This window comes from Ochlerotatus camptorhynchus, unplaced genomic scaffold, assembly GCF_037179485.1.
Source record: "Ochlerotatus camptorhynchus isolate MF236.1 unplaced genomic scaffold, CSIRO-AGI_Acam_v1.1 ptg000755l, whole genome shotgun sequence".
Taxonomy (NCBI): Eukaryota; Metazoa; Arthropoda; class Insecta; order Diptera; family Culicidae; genus Ochlerotatus; species Ochlerotatus camptorhynchus.
The window spans coordinates 84012-108506 of record NW_027041222.1 but is presented as its reverse complement, the minus strand read 5'-3'; the positions used below and the strand labels follow the sequence as shown (position 1 = coordinate 108506).

Here is a 24495-nt window from a genome sequence, read left to right as displayed (position 1 = left end):
TATTGTTCTTAAAAATTCCCTTCTTTTGGTGTTTGCAAACGTCAGGGTGGTCCTCAAATTAGGGAATTTTTAAAACTAACTTTTTTGTTTTACAAAATAAAAACATGTAATGTTTGAAAATGTTGTAGCTAAGATAATTGCAAGCAACTTTGTCGAAGAAATTTTTTTCTTCATATCTCTTAACGTTCTCATTTTAGAGTAATTTTTCGGAGTTGACTTAGGGTGTTCCTGGAAAAAAAAATAGTTTTTTAGCAATAACTTTTTTATTTGAAATTTCTCATGAAAGTTATCTGCTAGAGAATTTTAAAACTCTTTAAGACGAATGTTTTATAGCGGAATTTGTTGCCTGTATCTCTTCTAATAAAAAAGATATACCCAAATATAGTAAAAAATATGAATAAATTCAAATTGATTTTATACGAGTTTCAAAAATAACATACCTCCAATTTTATCATATTATTGAGAATAACATACGCCCTTTCAAATGCCGTAAAAAAGCTTTTTTTTTTGCCCCAACCAGAGATATTAACATTTGAAAAGTGCATATTTTTAGTATAAAAACGTCAATAACTCTTGATCGGCGAAAGATATTGACAAACTTTGAGCAGCAAAAATTTGCGCCTTCTTAAGATCTAAAAGTTATTTAAAGACACCTTTGCTGAGAAATTGTAAATAAGAAAACTAGAGCAAAAAAACTGTTTTTTTAAGAGCCACCCTAACTCAATTCAAGAAAATAGCTCTAAATCAGCCAATTCAAGAGATACAAAAAAGTTGTTTTCGACAAAGTTGCTTGAAATTTGCTCAACTATAAGAATGTATACCTTAATTTATTCAAACAAAAAAGTTAGATTTTTGATTTTAATGATAATAGGAACCACCCTAGAATTCATTGTCATAAAAATGAGGAACTATAATAACAACTTATAATAATAAACTATAAGGAACAACTTTGTAGAAGAGACTTTTAGTCTAAAGTTTCAAAGGCTCAAAACATATCATTCTCAAAAGGCTCAAAACATATCATTCCACCTAAATCTGCATTCTGGACCACTGTGCACTGGTTTATCGAAAAACTCTTCTTAGAAAAAATATTTTTTTTTTTTATTAGAACATTGCGAAGTGATTTCAATACTCTCCACTATAAAGATGTTTGTCTTCACATTTTGACTGTCCGTTTATCTCTGCTGAATTCGAATTCGCCAGTCTGTATTTACTATATCGTCTGTTTACGAATTAGGTCCCCCTAATTCGTTAATGCTTTAAAGTTAATATTTATTCCAGACCTATAATTTACCATCGTACTCTTCAAGTAACTCATGCCCGGTAGGTGTACAGTTTTACACTATTGATTCTGCAAACATTGAACCATCGATGACCACACAAGGAACCTGTTACGTACCGACATACTCTGTATACCCATATGGGACAGTTGTAGCACCTGCGCCATCAGGTGGAATTGTGGTACCTCCATCAGATTTGGTGATACATGAAAATCTACCAACCAATCGGACGGACACTATTTCTGAAAATCATGTTCCATATGACACCAATTATCCAGCTATGATGTATGGTGCTCCTCAATCTCCACAGGTAAGAAACTTATAATATAGTATTCATAGGTACAAGGATACGCGATGGCTGACTCGGATGTTTCTTAGAATCTATGGCCGTATAGCTCCGGTAATCTGACAGTTTTTAATCCGCTAATTTGCACCCCGCGCAAACAAAAATTGTTCAAACGTCAATTAGCTCATGAAACGGAGTAAAGCGAAATGGAACATTGTGAAACGGAACGCATAATCAAAACAAAACAGTAAATAAGGCTACCAGAAACACAAATTTTCTTATGTTCATAGGACTACTAGAGGTTCAACATAAAAATGAACCTCGTTAATATGAATGAAGTGTCGTTCAGATTAGCGGGTCCACCGATCTGTTATTGTTGCTCACCAACACCACTCGTAAAACAAAATGGGAATTAAAAATAATTTGAATAAAAGCGATAGTAAAGATCGCCCAATCCTACATTGAGCACGAACCCGAAAAACTTTGGTGAACCGCGCGGGTTCATAAACCACGGGTTTTTTCGCATAGCTCATGTAAGTACAGTCGTACCTCGATATAAAGCAACGTTACGTTATATCGAGTTACGTTATATCGAAGCAATTTTTTTTTTATATCGAAAATTGTTTATTGTAACCCAAAGATGACCCAATTTTTTTCTAGTCATCTAACAGGTTTACAAAACCTTTCTTATATAATTTTCCACAATTTTATTAGATAAGTTCTCAAGGCTTACATGAAAGATATGAAAATGAAAAAAAAGTACTAGAGTCTGTGTCTAGGGGCACGAACGGAAGGTTGATGTAGGACCGCGATTGGTCGGTACACTTTTTTTTGTGCTTAGTTCTTTTAGTTGTTTAAAATATATATCCTTAAAACTCTTTAAATATTTAAAATGGTGCCATTTGTGTGAAAATGGAATCGATACCAACAGTAAATCAACTGCGGCACCGGTGGTGTAGTAGTAAACGTGATTGCCTCTCACCCCAAAAGGCCTGGGCTTCAATTCCAGTCGGTGCCTGTGGGGTATTTTTGAGGCATAAAATCTCTGATCACGCCTTCCTTCGGAAGGGAAGTAAAGCCGTTGGTTCCCGGTCCATGAGTTGATGGGTCAATAGGGTAGGGTCCAGGTGTGGGAGCTGGCTCCCTGGCGTCGGTAGCACTGGTATTCAATACGGAAAACAAGATCGACGGAAAACAAATGAAGGAAAAAAAAGTAAATCAACTTTTTAGTACAACCGCTGCATTGTTTTAATATTACCGATGAGTTTTCTACCGGGGTCTCATAGCCTAGTCAGTAAAGGCACGGCATTACCAAGCCAGAGGCGGTGGGTTCGATTCCCGGTCCGGTCGAGGGAATCTTTCGGGTTGAAAATTTTCTGGACTTCCTTGGGCATAGAGTATCATTGTGCTTGCCACACAATATACAAATTCATGCATTGGTAATGCATTGAGGCGAATCTAGGTGCCTAATGCAACGTGCCACACAAGGAAGAAGTGTTAGTTTGTGATGTCCTCCCGCACGGAATATAGATTCAAATATAGATTCATCATTAGAATATAGAGAATATAGATTCATCCCATCCATTCGCGATTCTGATTAGTACGCGACATATTCATATTTTATTTGTTAAATTTCTTAATTGTTCAATTGTTCTATTTTCACTATTTGTACTACACATACATAAAAAAACTACAAGGGACAGCCCTATGGGGTTGTACGCAATGGTGACGTAGAACTACGTGGTCATATATGAAAAATGTTATTTGTTAACTGCAGAAGGAGCTTTTTACCAAATTTATGGTGGTCCAGAAAAGGACCGTTTTGTCGTGATGATTGAGTAATGCTGAGCTACTATTAGGGTGTACAACATCGATGAAGCTGACAAGCTGTATGTTGTTTGGAACGAGGTTGACGCGCTTGGCATAGATGGCCCACAGCGGCTCACGACGCGCAACTGAATCCGATCAGTAGCGGTGCGGCTTCTTCCTCTTTCTTCGGTGAATCCAGGGCTCTTGTGGGTAGCCTTGATAGCTAGTTGCTTTCATTATGTACTGGAAAACGCCACGCGCCGAAAACACTGCTGCTGCTCGATCGGTGATAATTTTGATCGCCATCGCAAGAGTTGCACATTTGTGCAATTTTCAATAGTGACCTTTTGTAAATTGATAGTCTTATTCTCATTTGTAGAAAAATTTCCAATCGATTGGCGTTTACGAATTAAAATCCATCATCTCTGGATCAAAATCAAACCCCTTTCATGCCGCAACCAACTTTGGTTTTTGTAATTGGACCCCCAATGTTGTCTTAAAAATACATGGTATGTTAGATTGAAACTTATGGGAACTGATATCCGATTAATGACCTTGAGAAATGTCCAGAAAATACTCTTTAACAAATTTATGGTGGTCCTGAAAAGAAACGTTTTTTTGTCGTAATGGTGCAGTAATGCTGAGCTACTATTAGGGTGTTCAATATAGATAAAGCTGGCGAGCTGTATGTTGTTTGGAACGAGGGCGATGCACTTGACATAGATGTCCCACTGTGGCGCACGACGTGCAATTGAATCCGATCAGTAGCGGTGCGGTTTCGTCTTCTTTCTTCGTAGAATCGAGAGCATGCAGCTAGCTGCATACGGGCAGGCTTTAATTATGTACTGGAGAACGCCAAGCGCCGAAATCACTGCTGCTGCTGCTGATGACGACTGAACACCACCACTAACCACACGCAGTGATTGCATAAACACCGTTTGGCAAGACCGGAGTGAAATCAATTTTTAAATCTGTGTTAGGGATAGCGCTTGGTGATAATTTAAATTATGATAGCAACAATTGCACATTCGTGCAATTTTCAATAGTGACCTATTGATAATTGATAAAGTGTTCATTTGTAGATGGCTGTCCAATCGATTGGCTTCTTTAGAATTAAAATCCATCCGATATGGACAGAGTTATAACTGTTCAAAACCTTACATAATTTTGTTACTTGTTCCATTTTGGGTTTTCACAAAGTGTAGAAATCACAGACGTAGTCCTACATCAAAATTGCTGGATGTTTTCTCCGTCGAATGAAATATTTCTCAGCATTGGTTTATTTCTCAATTTATACACTTTTCGTTGCATGCCTCCCATTTGCACATTTCCTATTTCGTAATGTGATTCCCAATATAGTAAAGAAAGACAGCCATACGTCAAAAGCATAGTCAATGGAAATAAACGTAATGTTACTACTACTTCTGGTTCATTGGAGGCATTTGCTCACAAATGCGTCGGTCCTTGTTTAACTACCGACGAGCATAGAGGTAACACTAGAGTTGCACATTTGTGCAATTTTCAATAGTGACCTTTTGTAAATTGATAGTCTTATTCTCATTTGTAGAAAAATTTCCAATCGATTGGCGTTTACGAATTAAAATCCATCATCTCTGGATCAAAATCAAACCCCTTTCATGCCGCAACCAACTTTGGTTTTTGTAATTGGACCCCCAATGTTGTCTTAAAAATACATGGTATGTTAGATTGAAACTTATGGGAACTGATATCCGATTAATGACCTTGAGAAATGTCCAGAAAATACTCTTTAACAAATTTATGGTGGTCCTGAAAAGAAACGTTTTTTTGTCGTAATGGTGCAGTAATGCTGAGCTACTATTAGGGTGTTCAATATAGATAAAGCTGGCGAGCTGTATGTTGTTTGGAACGAGGGCGATGCACTTGACATAGATGTCCCACTGTGGCGCACGACGTGCAATTGAATCCGATCAGTAGCGGTGCGGTTTCGTCTTCTTTCTTCGTAGAATCGAGAGCATGCAGCTAGCTGCATACGGGCAGGCTTTAATTATGTACTGGAGAACGCCAAGCGCCGAAATCACTGCTGCTGCTGCTGATGACGACTGAACACCACCACTAACCACACGCAGTGATTGCATAAACACCGTTTGGCAAGACCGGAGTGAAATCAATTTTTAAATCTGTGTTAGGGATAGCGCTTGGTGATAATTTAAATTATGATAGCAACAATTGCACATTCGTGCAATTTTCAATAGTGACCTATTGATAATTGATAAAGTGTTCATTTGTAGATGGCTGTCCAATCGATTGGCTTCTTTAGAATTAAAATCCATCCGATATGGACAGAGTTATAACTGTTCAAAACCTTACATAATTTTGTTACTTGTTCCATTTTGGGTTTTCACAAAGTGTAGAAATCACAGACGTAGTCCTACATCAAAATTGCTGGATGTTTTCTCCGTCGAATGAAATATTTCTCAGCATTGGTTTATTTCTCAATTTATACACTTTTCGTTACATGCCTCCCATTTGCACATTTCCTATTTCGTAATGTGATTCCCAATATAGTAAAGAAAGACAGCCATACGTCAAAAGCATAGTCAATGGAAATAAACGTAATGTTACTACTACTTCTGGTTCATTGGAGGCATTTGCTCACAAATGCGTCGGTCCTTGTTTAACTACCTACGAGCATAGAGGTAACACTACGACCAGAAGGTCCCGAAGAAACGTGCTCAACTCTCAGCTCAGCTCAGCTCTGGTACTATCTTCGGTCCCAAGCTAATCGATGCACCCCTCGAAACATAGGAAATTCCACGAACCCCTCATGTTGTCTGTCAAACTATCATAGTGAATCAAAACAAACATAGTGTAGTACTAGGCAAAAAGAATACAAAGAAAACAAACCATCAGTCATTGAGTTGGCTATTCAACCTTGCGTTATATGAAAAATTTAATAATACTATATATAAAATAATTTAAAATGGATTTGTAACGTTAATAATCGATTGTGAGTTGATATTTTTCAATTTTTAGACTTAAAAAACAAGTTACGTTATATCGAGGTGGAAGTTATGTTATATCGAGGTATGACTGTAGTTCTAATTTCTTCTACAAGTTAGTTCTTGAACATTTATCAGTTGAATAAACATCGATAAACATGATGCATAAAATGATATTACGTCATTTACCGGAATCAGTGTTGGCAAAATCATCAATCAAATGACATTATGTTGGAACACAATATCATGCTTGATAAAATGGTATTACGTCATTTACCGGAATCAGTGTTGGCAAAATCATCAATCAAATGACATTTTTCGCTCTCATACGCTTTCAATATCACACGTGATGTTGGAACACAATATCATGCTTGGTATTTATTTTATAAGCTCCTTTGACATTGCGAGACTATTCACTACATCAGTAGTTCCATTTCAAATAGCGATTTTTTTTTTAATTTTTTGATCGACCTTCTAAGATTATGTTGAAACTTTGCACAGTTGTTTGTTATTGTCCAACATGCCATTTTACATGTTTGGTTCCCTAGTATTGTACACGAATAACACTTGAAAAGGGCTTATGCAAAAATGATACGCATCAATAGAAAAACATATATCTGTGAACGATTTGTTTGATCGAGATAGTGTCTTAGAAGAAGTTGCGGACAAATATTGTGCCTTCCAAGAAAAAATATACACTGTAAAAAAATATAGTTTTTTTTTACAAAAAAATCAAAATTATCAAAAAAAAATTAAAAATACTCAAATTGCATATGTTTTGTTAAATAATTTTTTTTTATATTTATTTTGTAGTTTAGATAAATTAATACCTACTGACACTGTGCATTTGCTTGGCAAATCATAAACAAAAAAGTTATGAATTATTGAAAAAATAAGTATTTTCCAAAATACCACCTACAGTTATCGAATATCTTTAAAATAGTGTTAATAGGGTTAACTACCCCATTTTCGGCCTATGAAGCACAACCCGCACTTACTCCTTCTTAATTTAGCGCAGTTTAGCACCAAACGGAATGTTATTATTACTGATGGCTTTCAAATTTATTTACCTTTCCGTACGTACCGAAAGATTTGATAAAGAGAAACCAATCGTTGAGATATTTTCAAAAGTCTAACACTGCTTCTTGACGCCAAACTCGGCCTACGGATTGTAAACTCGGCCTAACGCATTGAAACGCCAATGAATTCACTTCGGCCTATCAGATGAAGATAAAACATGATTCGCTCGGAGCGCTTCTTTTGTTTTTTTGGGAATAATGGGTGCAAACCTTCATATCACGCGTTCTCATTGACTTCGTTGGGCAGCTTATTAACTAAAGTATCCTACTGAAATCATGGATTTATTTGAAGTTTTCTGCTCGATAGGCCCAAGTAGTCGATAGGCCGAAGTAGTTCTCTACCCTATTAAAACACATTAAATTTACACCAAAAAAGCTCGTAATGCTTAATTTACCCAAAGTTGTTTTTTTCGAGATACTCGTAGGTTAAAATTCACTTATTGCATATTTTAAGAAATTTTCGCCTTTTTGAGATGTTTACTCAAATTGCATATCTTTTTAAAATATTTTGTTTATATTTATTTTGTAGCTTAATTTCAACTTCTATTCAATGTTCACACTGCCGTACTCTAGCAGAACTATCAACTTAGCCTCTTCAGAACTTTCTCTAGTTAATAAATTATCACGGAAATGTTCAAGCCTTTCCACGATGTTTTTATTTACGCAAAATGAATATTTTTTATCTTCGCAGTTGCTGCTTTCAGTTTTATGTGGAATAGAAAGAAATATTTATAATGAATATCGATCAACTTGCACTTTTTAACGCATACTTGCAATGCATTTGCCAAATTGGCATACTACCCGTAAAAAATCTTTTGAAAAGTATATTGTCTGTCGTTAACTCATTAGTTGTATCCATTTCCATCGTGAACAACGCAACAATATTGCATTCAGGATCACATTGATGAATTAGGGGAAATGGATGTAATGTCGGCCTAAATGCCCCTAATTTGGGCCCATACAATTTTGGGCCCAGCAATCGACTAAATTTTCAACAGCGACCAAAAATATCCACGAGTACCGTCCCAATGACGCGTTCAACTAGATAAAATTGATGAATAGCAGATTTTTAGCGATTGGCCCAATCTTAGATCCATAGGCCAATTAGAGCCATTTCCCCTACCACCTAAAATGGTTTAATTTTTGTTCGATTTAACTATCGTCACGATTACAATCCTTCCACCACCTTTTTTTTAACTAGTTCGTTTATTTACTAGGCTCGTTCGTGTGTGACACTTTGCGGAGCCAAAAATTAGTAATGCTTGAATTTACATTTTAAACAGCAGTAGTTCTAGGTTAGTATTGGGTACCAATTACTCGTGGCGGGCTCGATGTTAATGGGTAAAAATTTCGATTGGAAGGAGCTAGGTAGGAAACTGGTTTCTGAAGCCTCCTTCAGAACTCTCGGAGGGTTGATGAAATCCTGGCTGGGCAGGGGCAAGTAGCACAGAAACAGAAGGATAATAAGACTGGGACACAATTTCTGGAAATTGTTTGGAAAGGAGGGGATGATCACATCAAACTCTAACATCAGACAAACAAAATGAATTCGTAGATCGCCTGCATGTAGGGAAGATCACATCTCTTACTTCACGGAAGGGTTGTCTACCTCGGGCCACAAGGGTATCCAACAGTCGTGCTCTGGAGGCGTCATTACCCGGCTAATACCAAACTGCGTGATTGATGTCACCATAACCGGTTCTGCACCTACATATATTGCTGTCAACTAGGTTTATTCTGTAGAGATGTGCGTCTAGCGAATAGTGGTTGGACATAAGTCTTGACATCACGCGAATGAATCCCCGACTTCCGTCCAGACCTTTGAACCACGCTCTCGAAGAAACATTTGGAATAATGGAATGTAACCACCGCCCAAGAGAATTACTTGTCCAATCGTTTTGCCAACTTAAAAGAGAACTCTGACGTACTAATGGGAAAAAATCATCATTTGAAATTCTTCTATCATAAATCTCGCCTTGTTGTGCGCCCACCTTTGCGAGAGAGTCTGCCTTCTCATTGTCTGGGATTGGGCAATGTGAGGGGACCCACACAGCAAAAAACTAATTTTAATATCACATCAAAGTGGATGCACTGCAATCGTGTCGAAAATATGGTGTAATATTACTTTCCAAAAAGGACAACATTATCATTAATACAGTGCATGAACTGACATTACGCAGCTTTTACTGCATTTGTTTATTATTGTGGTCATAAAAATTACATGATATTTTCGCCATCATTGAAGTGCATTCTCTAGGATGTAATATTAAAATTTTTTTTTGCTGTGCATACAAAGGTAATCATATATGATATTTCGACCAGCAAACTCATATGCTCCCTTACCTTTGAAAGGAAATAAGATGAGTGCCTACCTTGTTTCATCGACAGAATAGCCTCAATTGAGCTGAGACTATCCGAGAAGATAAAGTAATGGTCTATCGGCATGTCGGAAATCATCCCCAATGCGAAGTTGATTGCTGCTAGCTCAGCAACATAAACATAACAAGGTTCCTGAAGTTTCCGAAAGGCGATTGAGTATTCATTGAAGACGCCGAAACCAGTGGATCCATCAATGCGTGATCCATCAGTAAAAAATCTTCTATTGCAATTGACTTGTTGGTACTTTTCAGCAAAAATACGAGTAATTGAGATAGGTCGAAGTTGATCTGGAACTCCTTGAATAGCCTGTTTCATGGAGAGATCATAGTCAATGGGGGAACTGTAGTTAGTAAAGCATGCACGAGGGGGGTTATAGCACGGAAGGTTTATAACCGATGACATAGACTGGATGCTCAATTCGAGCATTTCTTCGAAGTTTTCAATCACAAGGTTGTTACTGATACTACATTTAATCAATATTCTTAATGAGAGCTCCCAGAAACGGTTATGTAGGGGTTTTACTCCCGCTAGAACCTCTAGGCTCATATTGTGTGTTGAATGCATACAGCCAAGGGCAATATGTAAACAACGATATTGAATGCGTTCCAATTTAATTAGGTGGTTTTTCTTGCTGAGAGGAATCTGAGCAGGCATACTCAAGAACTGAAAGAATAGTCGTTATATACAGTTTAATTAGGTCTTCCGGGTGAGCACCCCTTCATGTCCCGGAAATTGATCGTAGAAAGTGGAGCAAAATAAATGATTTGAGCCCGGGACATGCTGCCTAAAGGGTGATACGGTCAAAATTTGGTCAATATCAACTTGACGTATTTCTTTCAATTTTACATTTAAAAAACCTGAACACCCCTCATTTTGAAGGTGTGTGTGTGTAGAATGTTGCTCCTATTTTGATTTTGGAATTCACTCTTCAGTTGTCAAAATGCCGTCCAAGCAAGAAGAGCAGCGTATCAAAATTTTGCTCGCGCATCGCGAAAATCCGAGCTACTCGCACGCAAAGTTGGCAAAATCGCTAAAAGTTGCCAAATCAACCGTTACAAATGTAATTAAAGTGTTTGGGGAACGTTTGTCGACAGCCAGGAAGTCTGGATCGGGGGGAAATCGAAAACCGTAAGCCGCTGAGACGACAAAGAGAGTTGCCGGTAGTTTCAAGCGAAACCCTAACCTCTCTCTCCGAGATGCCGCAAATAAGCTGGGTGTATCGTCTACAACCGTGCATCGAGCCAAAAAACGAGCCGGACTATCGACTTACAAGAAGGTAGTGACTCCAAATCGCGATGATAAACAAAATACGACGGCCAAAGCGCGATCCCGGAGGCTGTACACGACGATGCTGACGAAGTTTGACTGTGTGGTAATGGACGACGAAACCTACGTCAAAGCCGATTACAAGCAGCTTCCGGGACAGGAGTTTTATACGGCAAAAGGAAGGGGAAAGGTAGCAGATGTTTTCAAGCACATGAAACTGTCAAAGTTCGCAAAGAAATATCTGGTTTGGCAAGCCATCTGTACCTGTGGCTTCAAAAGCAGCATTTTCATAGCTTCCGGGACTGTCAACCAAGCAATTTACGTGAAAGAGTGTTTGAATAAACGTCTGCTGCCTTTCCTGAAGAAACACGGTTGTTCCGTACTGTTTTGGCCGGATTTGGCATCTTGCCATTACGGTAAAAAGGCCATGGAGTGGTACGCCGCCAACAACGTGCAGGTGGTTCCCAAGGACAAGAACCCTCCCAACACGCCAGAGCTCCGCCCAATTGAGAAATACTGGGCTATTGTCAAGCGGAACCTAAAGAAGACCAAAAAAACTGCTAAGGGCGAGCAGCAGTTCAAGGCAAACTGGCTTTCTGCGGCGAAGAAGGTGGACAAGGTGGCTGTACAAAATCTGATGGCAGGGGTCAAGCGTAAGGCCCGGCAATTCGGATTTGGAAAAGCGGAAGCCTAACTGAATATTTTTCCTGAATTTTATACTAATTGAACTTGAAAAAGAAATTTAATTTGATTTTTTAAATAAACGATTTCACCGATTTACACGCGTTCTCCCTTGACCAAATTTTGACCGTATCACCCTTTACTGTCAAACGCTGCTGTAGGTATAGGCCTTGCCACTGGCCTGTTGTAAACACTACCAATTCAGTTTTTTGCGGTGAAAACTCGATCCCTAAATTTCTTGCCCATAAAGACATATTTAGGGAATTTTGCAATGGTCTTTGCAAGATTTCCCCACGTGGACCTCTCAAGGAAACCTCGGCAAGTTGTCTAAGCGTGCATCGATTATCTAAGCAGTTATCAATATCTTTGACATAGAAATTATAAAGTAAGGGACTTAAACATGAACCTTGGGGTATGGCTATGTAGCTAATTCTAGAAGTTGTCAGTTGACCTAGATTGAAGGTCATTTGTTTTCTGACAGCAAATTATACTAGAAATTATTTAAAATACCGGGTAATCCACTACTGTGCAGGCTGTCTGACAGTATGTCTATGGAAACTGAATCAAATGCGCCCTTAATATCCAAAAATACTGAAGCCAATTGCTCCTTGTGTGCAAAGGCCAGTTGAATATCAGATGAAAGCATCGCTAGACAATCGTTTGTTCCTTTACTCTTTCGGAAACCAAACTGCGTATTTGACCCAAAGGTCAAGTCTTGATAGGATCATTTTTCATAATTTCCTCAGGCATGATAACATAGAGATCGGACCGTAAGAATTGTGATCAGACGCTGGTTTTCTAGGCTTTTGAATAGCTATTACTTTAACCTGTCTCCATGCTGGTGGAACTATATTGAATTTCATAAATGAATGATATAGGTTAAGTAATCGTCTTTTAGCGATATCGGGGAGGTTTTTTAGAAGGTCGAATTTGATCATATCGCTTCCCGGAGCAGAGATGAAAGAAATGCCATTAAAAATTCCAGTATTGTGAATGGTTGATCCAGCGAGCCGTTACTTCGGGCTATATCCCGTAAAGTTGGTTGTGCTGGTACAGAGTCTGGACAAACCTTTTTAGCGAAGTCGAATATCCATTGGGAGGAGTATTCTTCCCTCTCATTGGAAAATGAGCGATTACGCATATAGCGAGCCTTTTTCCAAAGCGTTGTCATAGAGGTTTCTCTAGAAAGTCCCTCGATAAAGTACGCCAGTAATTTCGTTTCTTTGCTCTTAGTAAGTTTTTAAGCTTTTTTTCAAGCTTTTGATACTTTTCAAGAAGCTCAGATCTTTCAGGCCTACGATAATTTTTAAAGGCATCGGATTTCTCAAGATATAACTTTGTGCATTCGTCATCCCATCCAGGGGTGGCGGGTCTTCTTTTGAAGGATGCACTTGGAACACGTCGTCGCTTCTAATGCGCTTCTGTAGATCAGTTCGGTAAAGAAACGATACTCGTCCAATGGTGGTAGAGGATCGGTAGAATCAATACCAAGAGTTACCGCCGATACAAATTTTTGCCAATCAATGTTCCTCGTGAGGTCAAAAGGAACTTGAATTGACTCTGATGAGGCATTTCACGAAGGTTCGCAAATCGATCCTGACCGATCATTTCCAATTACGCTAAAACTTTGCACAGTTGTTCCTTTTTAGTAAAGGCGCCATTTTGTGCTCTCAGTTTTTCATATTGAATCACGACTACTTTTTGAAAAGGGCCTGTGTAAAAATAGTACTAATGAGTTTAAAAATATATATTGCCGAAACGCTTTGTTCGATTGATTTGGTGTCTTGAGCAAAGTTGTAGATATTATTTTGGCAATTGTGTAAAAAATATACACTGTAAAAAATTTCGTTTGTATCAATGAAAAAAAAAAAATATTTATTATTAAAAAAGTTAATTTCTCAAAAAGTGCATTTTAAGCCTCGTTGAAGCTCATAATGTTTGCTACTAACTGGCAAAGTTTGGTGATGGTAAACTCAAAAACAAAAAAGTTATGGTTTTTTGAAAATTGCACGATTTTTACATTTTCATTAAATCACATGTTTTTTAACCGTGTATATTTTTTCAAGAATCGCATTTTAATTTTGCACAACTTTTCCGAACACACCATAGCAATCAAGCAAGCCGTTTTTGCAATGTATTAAAATGTTTATTTTATAAGCGCTTTTCTACACAGGCCCTATTGGAAAAGTAGTCGGGGTTCGCTATTACAATTTGTAATAGCGAATCCCGACTACTTTTTCATTTTAAAATTTCAACTTAAATCCACAAAATACATTTGTCTGCTCTTTTTTACTTTTTTTTATTCGGAAACCTTATGGACAGATGATACATAATTTATTTTCATTGTAATACACTTACTTTCTATTTTTATTTACATCACTTCTTAAATATATCGAATATTTTGGCATCATTATCATTACAGTTTGAGTAACGTTTGACTTTAATTTTATTTTCTGAAACAGGAATGAAAGAATGAAACTTTTGAGTTTCTTGAATTATTTTTGCATTATTATATTGCTCGTTGAGGTGTGAAGCCATACCTTCGTATTCCTCTGTTGTGGCAAAACTACATGATAATTTTGTTAATTCTTCTTCTTTTCGATTATTTGCCCAATTATAAAGCTCTCTTGCATTTTTTATTGGATGTTCACGTTCTTTGGCCAAACTTGCTCTAGTAGCAATGCGTTTTATTGTACCGTAAAACGGGGTAACATTGATAGTTTTTTAAAGTAGGGTAAATGTCGGCTTCGGCACCCATTGACTGTTTTCGGCAACCACAATTTAAACGATAATTTCACTATGATTTCCCATCAACACACTTCCCTGAATGTATCCAAACGATTCTTTAGTCTTTCAGCCTCAATCTGATTATATTTGTACGACCGAGCAATCCTATTATGCCAGATTTATCTTCAAATGAAGCATACGCACTGCAAAAAGGGGCTGATTTCGAGTTGCCGATAATAGAACAGCTGGTTAACATGCAGTTCTAATGGGAAGGTTGCCGAAGAAAAAGAGGCTGCCGACAATAGTCACACTCACCTGAGAAGTTTGGAGCGTTGTAAAAACGCTTTCAACCCGTTTTGAAAAATTCTGTCGATTGGAATGGATAGAGAAGCAAGCAGCAGATGAATTTTAACAAACAGACACGTCATATATGTGCGTGACGCTGAAAAAATGCTAATAGAAGTGCGGACGCTGCTTAGATTGACGAGAATACGTAAATTCCCCTATATTCTAAATAATTTTTACGGCAATGAATGTTTTTCAAATTTTATATTTTTTAAAATAAGTACTGAGGATCTAAGAGTCAATTCGTTAGTAATATGTTTAACGAAAATTAAAGCATTTGCACTATTTTTTTAGTTTTGTGACCTAACTTCAGTTTTTTTGATTTGGGGTTACTTTGATAATGCTCGATGGATGTAGAAAAAAATGAGTGAAACTCAAACAATTTAGTTCTTTAAATATGAAACTTTGAATGAGTATATAATCAGAAAATATCATAAGTAATAAGAATACCACATTGAATTTGTGATGGCTATATAGAAAATACATTTCATAAGTGATGGTTTGAGTGCTTTTTCAAACAGGCGAAAAAACGGAAATTGTTTTTTAATATGTTTGTAAAATATATAACACATACTATATAAAAACTGTATACGATATCAACGGAAATACCCTAAGCTACAATATCGAACCAATGTTTCTAGTTTGAAAAAAGCGCAGCGACTAAATTTAATCTTTACATTATACTATCAAAGTTACCCGCATTATCAAAGATACCCCGTTTTACGGTACCTCCAATAGCGTCACAAGGACCTTTCCCATGTGATGTTGCAAAGAAATGCCATTCGGCTTCAATTCCATACTTTGATTTAAATTTACAAAGGCTAGCAAAAATTTTCCGGTTCTTGTACTGTGACGCGGTTCCATCGGACATAAAATAAATCTTGTTGATATTTTTACTTTGGTTAATACGTAAAAAGCTTATCATTTTAGAAATAAATAAGTTAACAGCCATTGAGTCATGCCTTAACTCTTCAGAAATTTGTAATTGTAATTGTAATTGTTCAGTGCATAGGCTGTGCCTTCCGCTAAGAAGGCTTATCTAGGGACCAACCCCCTAGTCTATACACCTACTGTCCTTCCCGTTGCACTCGTCAGCTCGTGCGATACTCTAGACACACATGGGTGGTCGTATCCGGGTCCTCCCCTGGGTAGGCTCGTGTCCGTCCAGGTTCTGGTACATTAACTTATCTATATGCATGGTAATTATACTTTTAAAACTCACCTTTTGATTATAATGTCGAAAATGCTGAAACTAAATAAAGGTTAGCGATCCATATAAGGTGTGTGCTGCGACGGAGTAGTAATTGAAGGAAATGAGGTTCTGATGTGAAGTATAGGTAATTCTAAAATAGGTAAATCAATTAATCATTAGCTGCTAACAGTTACTAATAAATGGGTACGATAAATCACTCATCAATGAGTATTGCCACTCCCACTGAAAAATGGGCAAAACCTTAATCATAAATGGATATTCGATTCCTACCGTGTATTTAAAGTAAAGTTAGGATCTTATCAAGCAAGCACACACCTTTTACGATTCTTATCCTACTTACGGTTTCCTGCACATACGACTTTTCCTAGATACAAGCTTCGTCCAGTATACATTGGCTGTCTCCAACCGGCATGATCCTTTCTGCCTGCTTCCTCTTGCCGGTGCAAGTTTAATTCTTCTTTTCTTGTTCGAATTTTCTTTTTCTCCTATTGATCTTCTGGTCGTGTTCCCATTTGTCCTCAGGCAGTTAATATTAGTACATGATAAGAAGAAAGAAAGAAATAGTGTGTGAGCCGCATGCATTGGTTACTTATTTGGGTCATGGTGTTGTCTTCCCTACACGGCGAATGAGAACGACTCAAATTTGAGTCCAGCTCACTCACAACCGCAAAAAGTGCAGGAACTCAGCGATGAGTAAAATTTGTCTCATGGTTTCCTGTGGAAAACCTAAAAAATATGCCGGAAAATGAGGAAATTGACGAAAATTTTATTCAGTCTCGGAGTAGTACCAATAGACTGAGTGAATCCAATGTTTACTTTTCTCAAATTCGGGAATTTTTCCCTGGAAAATAATGGAAAAACCTGGGAAAACATGAGGCAAATCAACCCATCGCCGAGCTCCCGCACTCCCGGCGACTATGAGTGAACCAAACTCAAACCTGAGTCGCTCCCACTCGCCGTGTATTTATTTGCCTCTATTCGCTCTCATATCGCAACGTTTAACTCTGGATCAACAATAGAAAAGGGCCCATCAGCCTTTTGTAAACAAACCGCTCCAAAGCCCCCACTCACAAAGCGAAGGCCACCCACGCAAACCAACACCATCATCGGATAGGGAAAACTTCCACCTAAACGAAGATGGTGTTGGTCTGCGTGAGCAGCCTCCGATCTGTGAGGAATGGGCTTTGGACGGTCTGCCCACAAAAACCGATGGCCCCCCCTCCACTGTTGATCCAGAACTCACCCCCTTCCCTCACACTATTATGATCGGAAAAGAGAACCCATATTTAGGAATCTATCGCGAACTGCGATGCAGAAGATATTAATAGCAAACTAATCTGGAACTGGTCTAAGACATATGACCCAGTGAGTATTGACACCTCACACTGTTGTGAATGAGCACGGACGCGAGATTTACTAGAGTATTAAATGCAAAACGCAAATTCAAAATAAAACTTGACAAGTCATCGTCAATCCCCTTATTCTTGGGCAGGGTCTGACGATGTGAATCTGATTTTGATCAGTGAACGGGCCCCATATGGTACATTTTCTCACTATGAACATGTCATTTCCAGCCTATCTGAACTATTTAATAAATGGAAACCATAACATGGGTTACGCTTCCCCTAAGCGGGCCCTCCGCATCCTATCTCTGTCTTATCTCAAATGCCAATGGTTTGTATGTATCAATATATACATTGGAAATGACGTTCAATCAAATAAACCCATACCCCACTCACTTGGCCAGGCTTCAGAATCGTCCAGTGGGCAGTACGCTCTACACTCCAAGTTCCCTTTCTTTCAAATTCACCCCAAATTTGATATTTTACCCCTTTGAGTGTTGATTAATCACAATGAAACATTGTGACAGAGCACGGACTTGAGGTTACTAGAGTATTAAATAATCTAGGTCCTATTTAGGATTATATCTGAAAAATCCAAATTTGGCCAACGCCCACCATTGAGTCATGCCTTAACTCTTCAGAAATTATAATAAAACTTAAATGTTTAACTTGCATATTTTCTCTAAAATATATAACAAATGGATGAATGGTAGCTTGTTGGACATTCCAGTGATGAGACTGAACTTCATCCTGTAACACAAAGCTGTAGTTTTCGGAAAAATCGCAAGTAACTAAAAATTCACCTTCTTGCTAATTATTTCGTGTAGTTTTCAAAAAATTAGATTGCTGTGTTTTTATGAAATCTTGTGGTATCAAACTTGTCAATTTCAAGCAGAAAAATGAAACAAACTCGTCTGCAGGCTTTACAATAGTTTCTAAATCACATCTATCCGTGGTAACCCACTGTTCAAATGAAAGCTGATAAATGCATTTTTCCTCTAATTGTTTTAATAAAATGTTTTCTAATGCGGAAGAGTCTGGACAATCTTCACAACACCGCAGATAGCAATATGTTGTCTTGTTTTCACAAAGTAGGCTGTCAGTGAACGTTTTTACATCATTTAAATGGTTACGTTTTTTCAAACTGTGTAAAATTAGATTGATGTTTTCATGCGTTGTGCACACGCAAACATTGTGGGTTCCAGAGCTGGTTAAAAGTTTGCATTGCTTAGGGCGGAGTTTTGCAAATGAAGAGAATCCAATTTTTACATTGCAGTGAATTTCATTGAATCGTTTATAAGCTTCTCTCAAAGTCATCATTAGTAATCTATTTTGAAACGACAAGCCACGTTTTCCGTCTTTCTGCACAGACACATTTGACCAGGCATTGCCCGGCTTATATCATCATCTTCAAAAAAAATTATGACTGCCAATTTTGTTTCATTACTTAAGGCTGTGCCATATTTTGTGGTTTTTGACGAATGACCTTCCTTTATCAACTTAGCCTCTGTTGCAATATATCTACTAGCATTAAATTGATCCATAACTTTTTGTGTTGGCCATGAATAAGGCAATAACGATAAAATTAATAATTTTTCACTTCTTTCAGTGGAAAACTTTTCCTTCATGTTTTCTAAAACTTCTTTGAGTTCATTCACTTCGTCAGCCTCGGGCTCGAAGTTGAAAAGATTCTTTCTAATACCTTCGTTGATTTCACGGTGCTTCTTTTCGGGGTAGTGGATGTAGTTAAGTTTTCCCACGTCTATCGGTGATACCTGGATTCCTGCAATGCCTCGGTTGAATATCTCGATGTTGACTGGTTGAGTGAATTCTTGGTACGATTGAACTGAAGTAACTGATGACATTGGTGGTACAGTTGTAAGGCTTTAATAGCTCGGTACGACAGGTACTATCACTGTAGTTGGCATCTTTGAGCTTCCGGCAACATGCTGTTCCTCGTTTGAGATGAAAAAAGCTTGTTTATCAACACGAAGACGGCAGGACGTGCAAATGCGAAAACCAGTATTCAATCCTGATGGTTCAGAATATCCAATCGATTTTAATTTCTGGATGGTAATATTCGAAATATTCCGCAGCTCTTTCGAGCACTAGACTTCCTCGAACGGCCGAATGCACCTGATAAAACATGCTCGTTCACTCATGTTGCTTCCTGTATTAAAAAATAAATAAAAATAATAATCTTTAAAAATTATTTCATTGAAATACAACAGGTTATGCTAACCTTCTAACCAAATGGTGTTACACTTATTTCCTATGATAACGTTTTAAGATGTATGCGGTAAAGTCTCATTTAAGTATCAGATCGATAGGTACAATTTCTACCTTAGGTACAGACAGATGATATCACTTTTATTTAGTTCTAGCTCAATATTCATCAAATAATTTTTTTAGTTTTGTTAGTAACGATACCTTTTCATGGTATCAGATGTAATGAATCCTAACTTTTCAGTAGGGCCTGTGTAGAAAAACACTAATGAAATAAACATACTTATATTGCAAAAACGGCTTGCTTGATTGCTATGGTGTCTTGGGGAAAGTTGTGCAAAATTAAAATGCGATTCTTGAAAAAATATACACGGTTGAAAAACATGTGTTTTTAATGAAAATGTAAAAATCGTGAAATTTTCAAAAAATCATAACTTCTTTGCCAGTTAGTAGCAAACATTATGAGCTTCAATGAGGCTTAAAATGAAAATTTTCAAAAATGCGCTTTTTGAGAAATTAACTTTTTTAATAACAAATATATTTATTTTTTTCATTGAAACAAACGATTTTTTTACAGTGTATATTTTTAACATTATTGCCAAAATAATATCAACAACTTTGCTGAAGACACCAAATCAATCCAACAAACCGTTTCAGCAATATATATTTTTTAACTCATTAGTCCTATTTTTACACAGGCCCTGTTAGAAAAATAGTCGTGATTCAATTTGAAGAACTGATAACACAAATTGGCATCTTTAGTAAAAAAGAACAACTGTGCAAATTTTCATCAAAATCGGAGCCGACAAATCAAAAAAAAAATTAAAAAAATTCGTCGATCTGTAGAGAATTGCCCTGATCTGTTTTTAGACGACCTCTTTTGATTGAACTAATAATTGGTAAGTGATCACTATCATGGGGTTCATTGGTAATCTTCCACAGACAATCTAATGATAGTGAGTTAGAGCACAATAGATGGGATGTAGACTCTTCATTGTAACCCTCGTCGTCAGCAATCTCATTTGCGACTTTATATGTGGGCGCAGTTATACCAACAATCAATACGAAACTAACGATTTTAAATTGGCTCACTACTTGATTAGCCTATTGGTCCCAAGCAAACGATTAACGTATCCCATTCTAGTCGAAATTCTAGTACTACGCAATGTTTGTTTTGATTCGATATGAAAGTTTGACAGATAAAATGAGGGGTTATTGGTTTTTCCTATGTTTCGAGGGGTGAATCGATTAGCTTGGGACCGAAGAGAGTACCAGAGCTGAGCCAAAAAGTTGAGCACATTATTTCGGGACCTTCTAGTCTTAGAGTTACCTCTATGGTTATACGCAGTTTGTTCCGATTGACCTAATGAAATTCGGTCCTCAGGAAACGACGCGTCAATGTTCTTTTAATCCCTAAGAAGTTTAGGGCTTTCTCTTTCTGCCGAAAGTAGACAACCCAAGGCGAGGCAGAAGACGCCTGGTAATGAAGCTTTCTAACTTTATCATTGACAGGCTTAACGCCCCCATGTGCATCATCCATACGAAATTGAAAACTTTCGCTAAGAAGTATTTTTTTTTAACTTTTTTCCATTGACGAACCACCCTATGTGGAACGATTCCACTGGGGGAGAAAGAGACGATTCACAAGCAAACCGTCAGAGAAGTGAGAATATAAAACAAAACAGATACGTGCTGCTAAGCCGGCGCCGGTGGTGTAGTGGTAAGCGTGACTGCTTTCTAACACCCCGATGGGTCTGGGTTCAATCCCAGCCGAGGTCGGTGGGATTTTTCTGAGGCATAAAAATCTCTGGTCACGTCTTCCTTCGGAAGGGAAGTAAAGCCGTTGGTCCCGGCCCATGTGTGTTGAATGGGTGCGATATCCTACGCAGGTGTGGAAGCTGCCTTCCTGCACATTCGATTGCCGTCAATGGATGGCAATCGATGTCCGTCGGTGATTGGCACTAGATTGCGGAACAGAGACCGGCGTTAAATAAAGGAAAAGAAAAGAGATACGTGCTACTTTGCCCTTACCGTTTCTACTGCATATTTTGTTGCTGATTTGCAACAATAGATGCCGGTCGTATACACACCGTCCGTGCGGTGGCTCACTGCTTTCTGCTGGTTATTGTTTCCAGTTACACACCGTCCGTGTGCTAGGCGGGAAATAGAAAGGAAGAAGTGCTAGTTTGTTTACTAAAATGAACTATGCCCATTTTGGTATGGCAAGTTTTGTTATAAGAAATGTTACTCGTGTTTATTAGCGAAATTCACATCAAAGGTTGATGAATTGAGTAGGAAATCAGTTTAGCACGGCATTTGTGACCAGCATACACCTTCCGGTCGTATGAAACAGATAAAAAACTGTTCTAATCCGCCCATTAAATTTTTTGTTTTGATTTTCTGTATGGTAAAATAGTGAACTTTCCGTGAACATTAACGACCAAGAACTCACCAACACTGGGAGATCGTGAGCTCCTGCCCACCTGTCATATTACCCGCCTAAGTCCGTGTGGTTGCTACTATGTTTAACCGTTCTTGCTGCTAACTATGGCCAATGATGCGGCAAGAATTTCGATCCTGGCGAAGCGGGTTAAAGATGAACAGACCGACCGTAGGCTTCGCCAGGATCGGCTGCTTCCTTCCAAAATGCGCGAGTCACCTAAGGCACAAAAACTACTTGCAAAAAAAAACTTTTCGCGGTGAAAAAAAACTTTTCGCGGTGAAAAAACACTTTCAAAGCAATGCACAGTGGGCAAAAAGTGACAAAACCGCGACTTAATTGAATATCTCGGCTGCCGGTTTCAGTCAACATGTTATACATATTCTCAAAGGAAACACTTTCCTGAATCGATTGGTGGTGGTCTCATTGGCCGGAGACTTTTGCGTACCGAGATAGAGGGCAGGGATCAACCCGAGTTCCCGGTAATAAAGGAAATGCCACTATCTGTCGACATAATTTTAGACTTTACTTAACGTATATTACTGGAAATTGATAGTACTAAGTATATATGGTGTAAAGACACCATATACGCCCTCAGGAAAACTCTACTGGCCTAAAGGAGGATCCGGAACGACCGATAAAGTGGCCACATTGTAAAAATTGTGCTAGAACCTTGCGATTTTTTCTATGTTGTTCAGAATCAAGAGATCAAAGCGTATTTAACTTGGAATACATATTTTGGAATATGGTGGCCATATCCTGGTTCACCGGATAATCTGGATTGACCGATAAAGTGGCCACATTATAAAAATTGTGCGTCAATGCGATTTTTTCGATGTTGTTCAGAATCAAGATATCAAAGCGTATTTAATATGGAAACTATATTTTGGAGTGTAGTGGCCATATTCTGGTTCACCGGATAATCTGGATTGACCGATAAAGTGGCCATATTATAAAAATTGTGCTAGAACCTTCCGATTTTTTCTATGTTGTTCAGAATCAAGATATCAAAGCGTATTTAACTTGGAATACATATTTTGGATTATAGTGGCCATATCCTGATTCTCCGGATAATCTTGATTGGCCAATGAAGTAGTCCGCTATCCATATAATATTGTGCCACTTCCTCCATGTATTTCACATCCTTACTACCACATGCTACTTTCGAACCTTCATTGTGGTATGTTAGATACGATAGCTTCGGATCGGACCATGCTAATGCCGTTGCCATCATATCTGATAAATTTGCCTCGGGAGACATTTTTCTAGCAAGGTTTGGCCTGCAAAATTTATGGCGCTTGTGCATTCGCTCTCCAGCCTGCTCATCCCATCCACAAAATTCATAGAGTATGGCTGAAAAATAATAAATGATTAGTTTGATTTTTATTGCTTAGGTAGTTTACCTTACCAATTGATCGATATAATGTGCTAAATGTTTGTATTTGTGCAAAGAAGGTGGTAATGCTTTAATGAACGGGAACTCCTCCAAAATACTTTTTTTTTTTCAATCGTTCGTAAAGCAACTTCACCTTTTCAGCATTTTCAGCTTCCGTGACAAAAGCGCCAAATTGTTGATAAGTCTCAAATTTTGCATCATATATAAATAAAGGAAAAGAAAAGAGATACGTGCTACTTTGCCCTTACCGTTTCTACTGCATATTTTGTTGCTGATTTGCAACAATAGATGCCGGTCGTATACACACCGTCCGTGCGGTGGCTCACTGCTTTCTGCTGGTTATTGTTTCCAGTTACACACCGTCCGTGTGCTAGGCGGGAAATAGAAAGGAAGAAGTGCTAGTTTGTTTACTAAAATGAACTATGCCCATTTTGGTATGGCAAGTTTTGTTATAAGAAATGTTACTCGTGTTTATTAGCGAAATTCACATCAAAGGTTGATGAATTGAGTAGGAAATCAGTTTAGCACGGCATTTGTGACCAGCATACACCTTCCGGTCGTATGAAACAGATAAAAAACTGTTCTAATCCGCCCATTAAATTTTTTGTTTTGATTTTCTGTATGGTAAAATAGTGAACTTTCCGTGAACATTAACGACCAAGAACTCACCAACACTGGGAGATCGTGAGCTCCTGCCCACCTGTCATATTACCCGCCTAAGTCCGTGTGGTTGCTACTATGTTTAACCGTTCTTGCTGCTAACTATGGCCAATGATGCGGCAAGAATTTCGATCCTGGCGAAGCGGGTTAAAGATGAACAGACCGACCGTAGGCTTCGCCAGGATCGGCTGCTTCCTTCCAAAATGCGCGAGTCACCTAAGGCACAAAAACTACTTGCAAAAAAAAACTTTTCGCGGTGAAAAAAAACTTTTCGCGGTGAAAAAACACTTTCAAAGCAATGCACAGTGGGCAAAAAGTGACAAAACCGCGACTTAATTGAATATCTCGGCTGCCGGTTTCAGTCAACATGTTATACATATTCTC

The 24495-nt window shown here is 38.1% G+C and overlaps 1 protein-coding gene across 1 annotated transcript in view; it reads left to right on the top strand.

Annotated features, from left to right (window-relative positions):
- Positions 1-24495, top strand: part of LOC135714889 (uncharacterized) — a 68222-nt gene that overhangs the window by 8937 nt on the left and 34790 nt on the right. The window contains exon 4 of the mRNA XM_065238303.1: positions 1282-1590. Coding sequence (XP_065094375.1) covers positions 1282-1590 — 309 coding nt within the window. The remainder of the gene's footprint in view (positions 1-1281; positions 1591-24495) is intronic.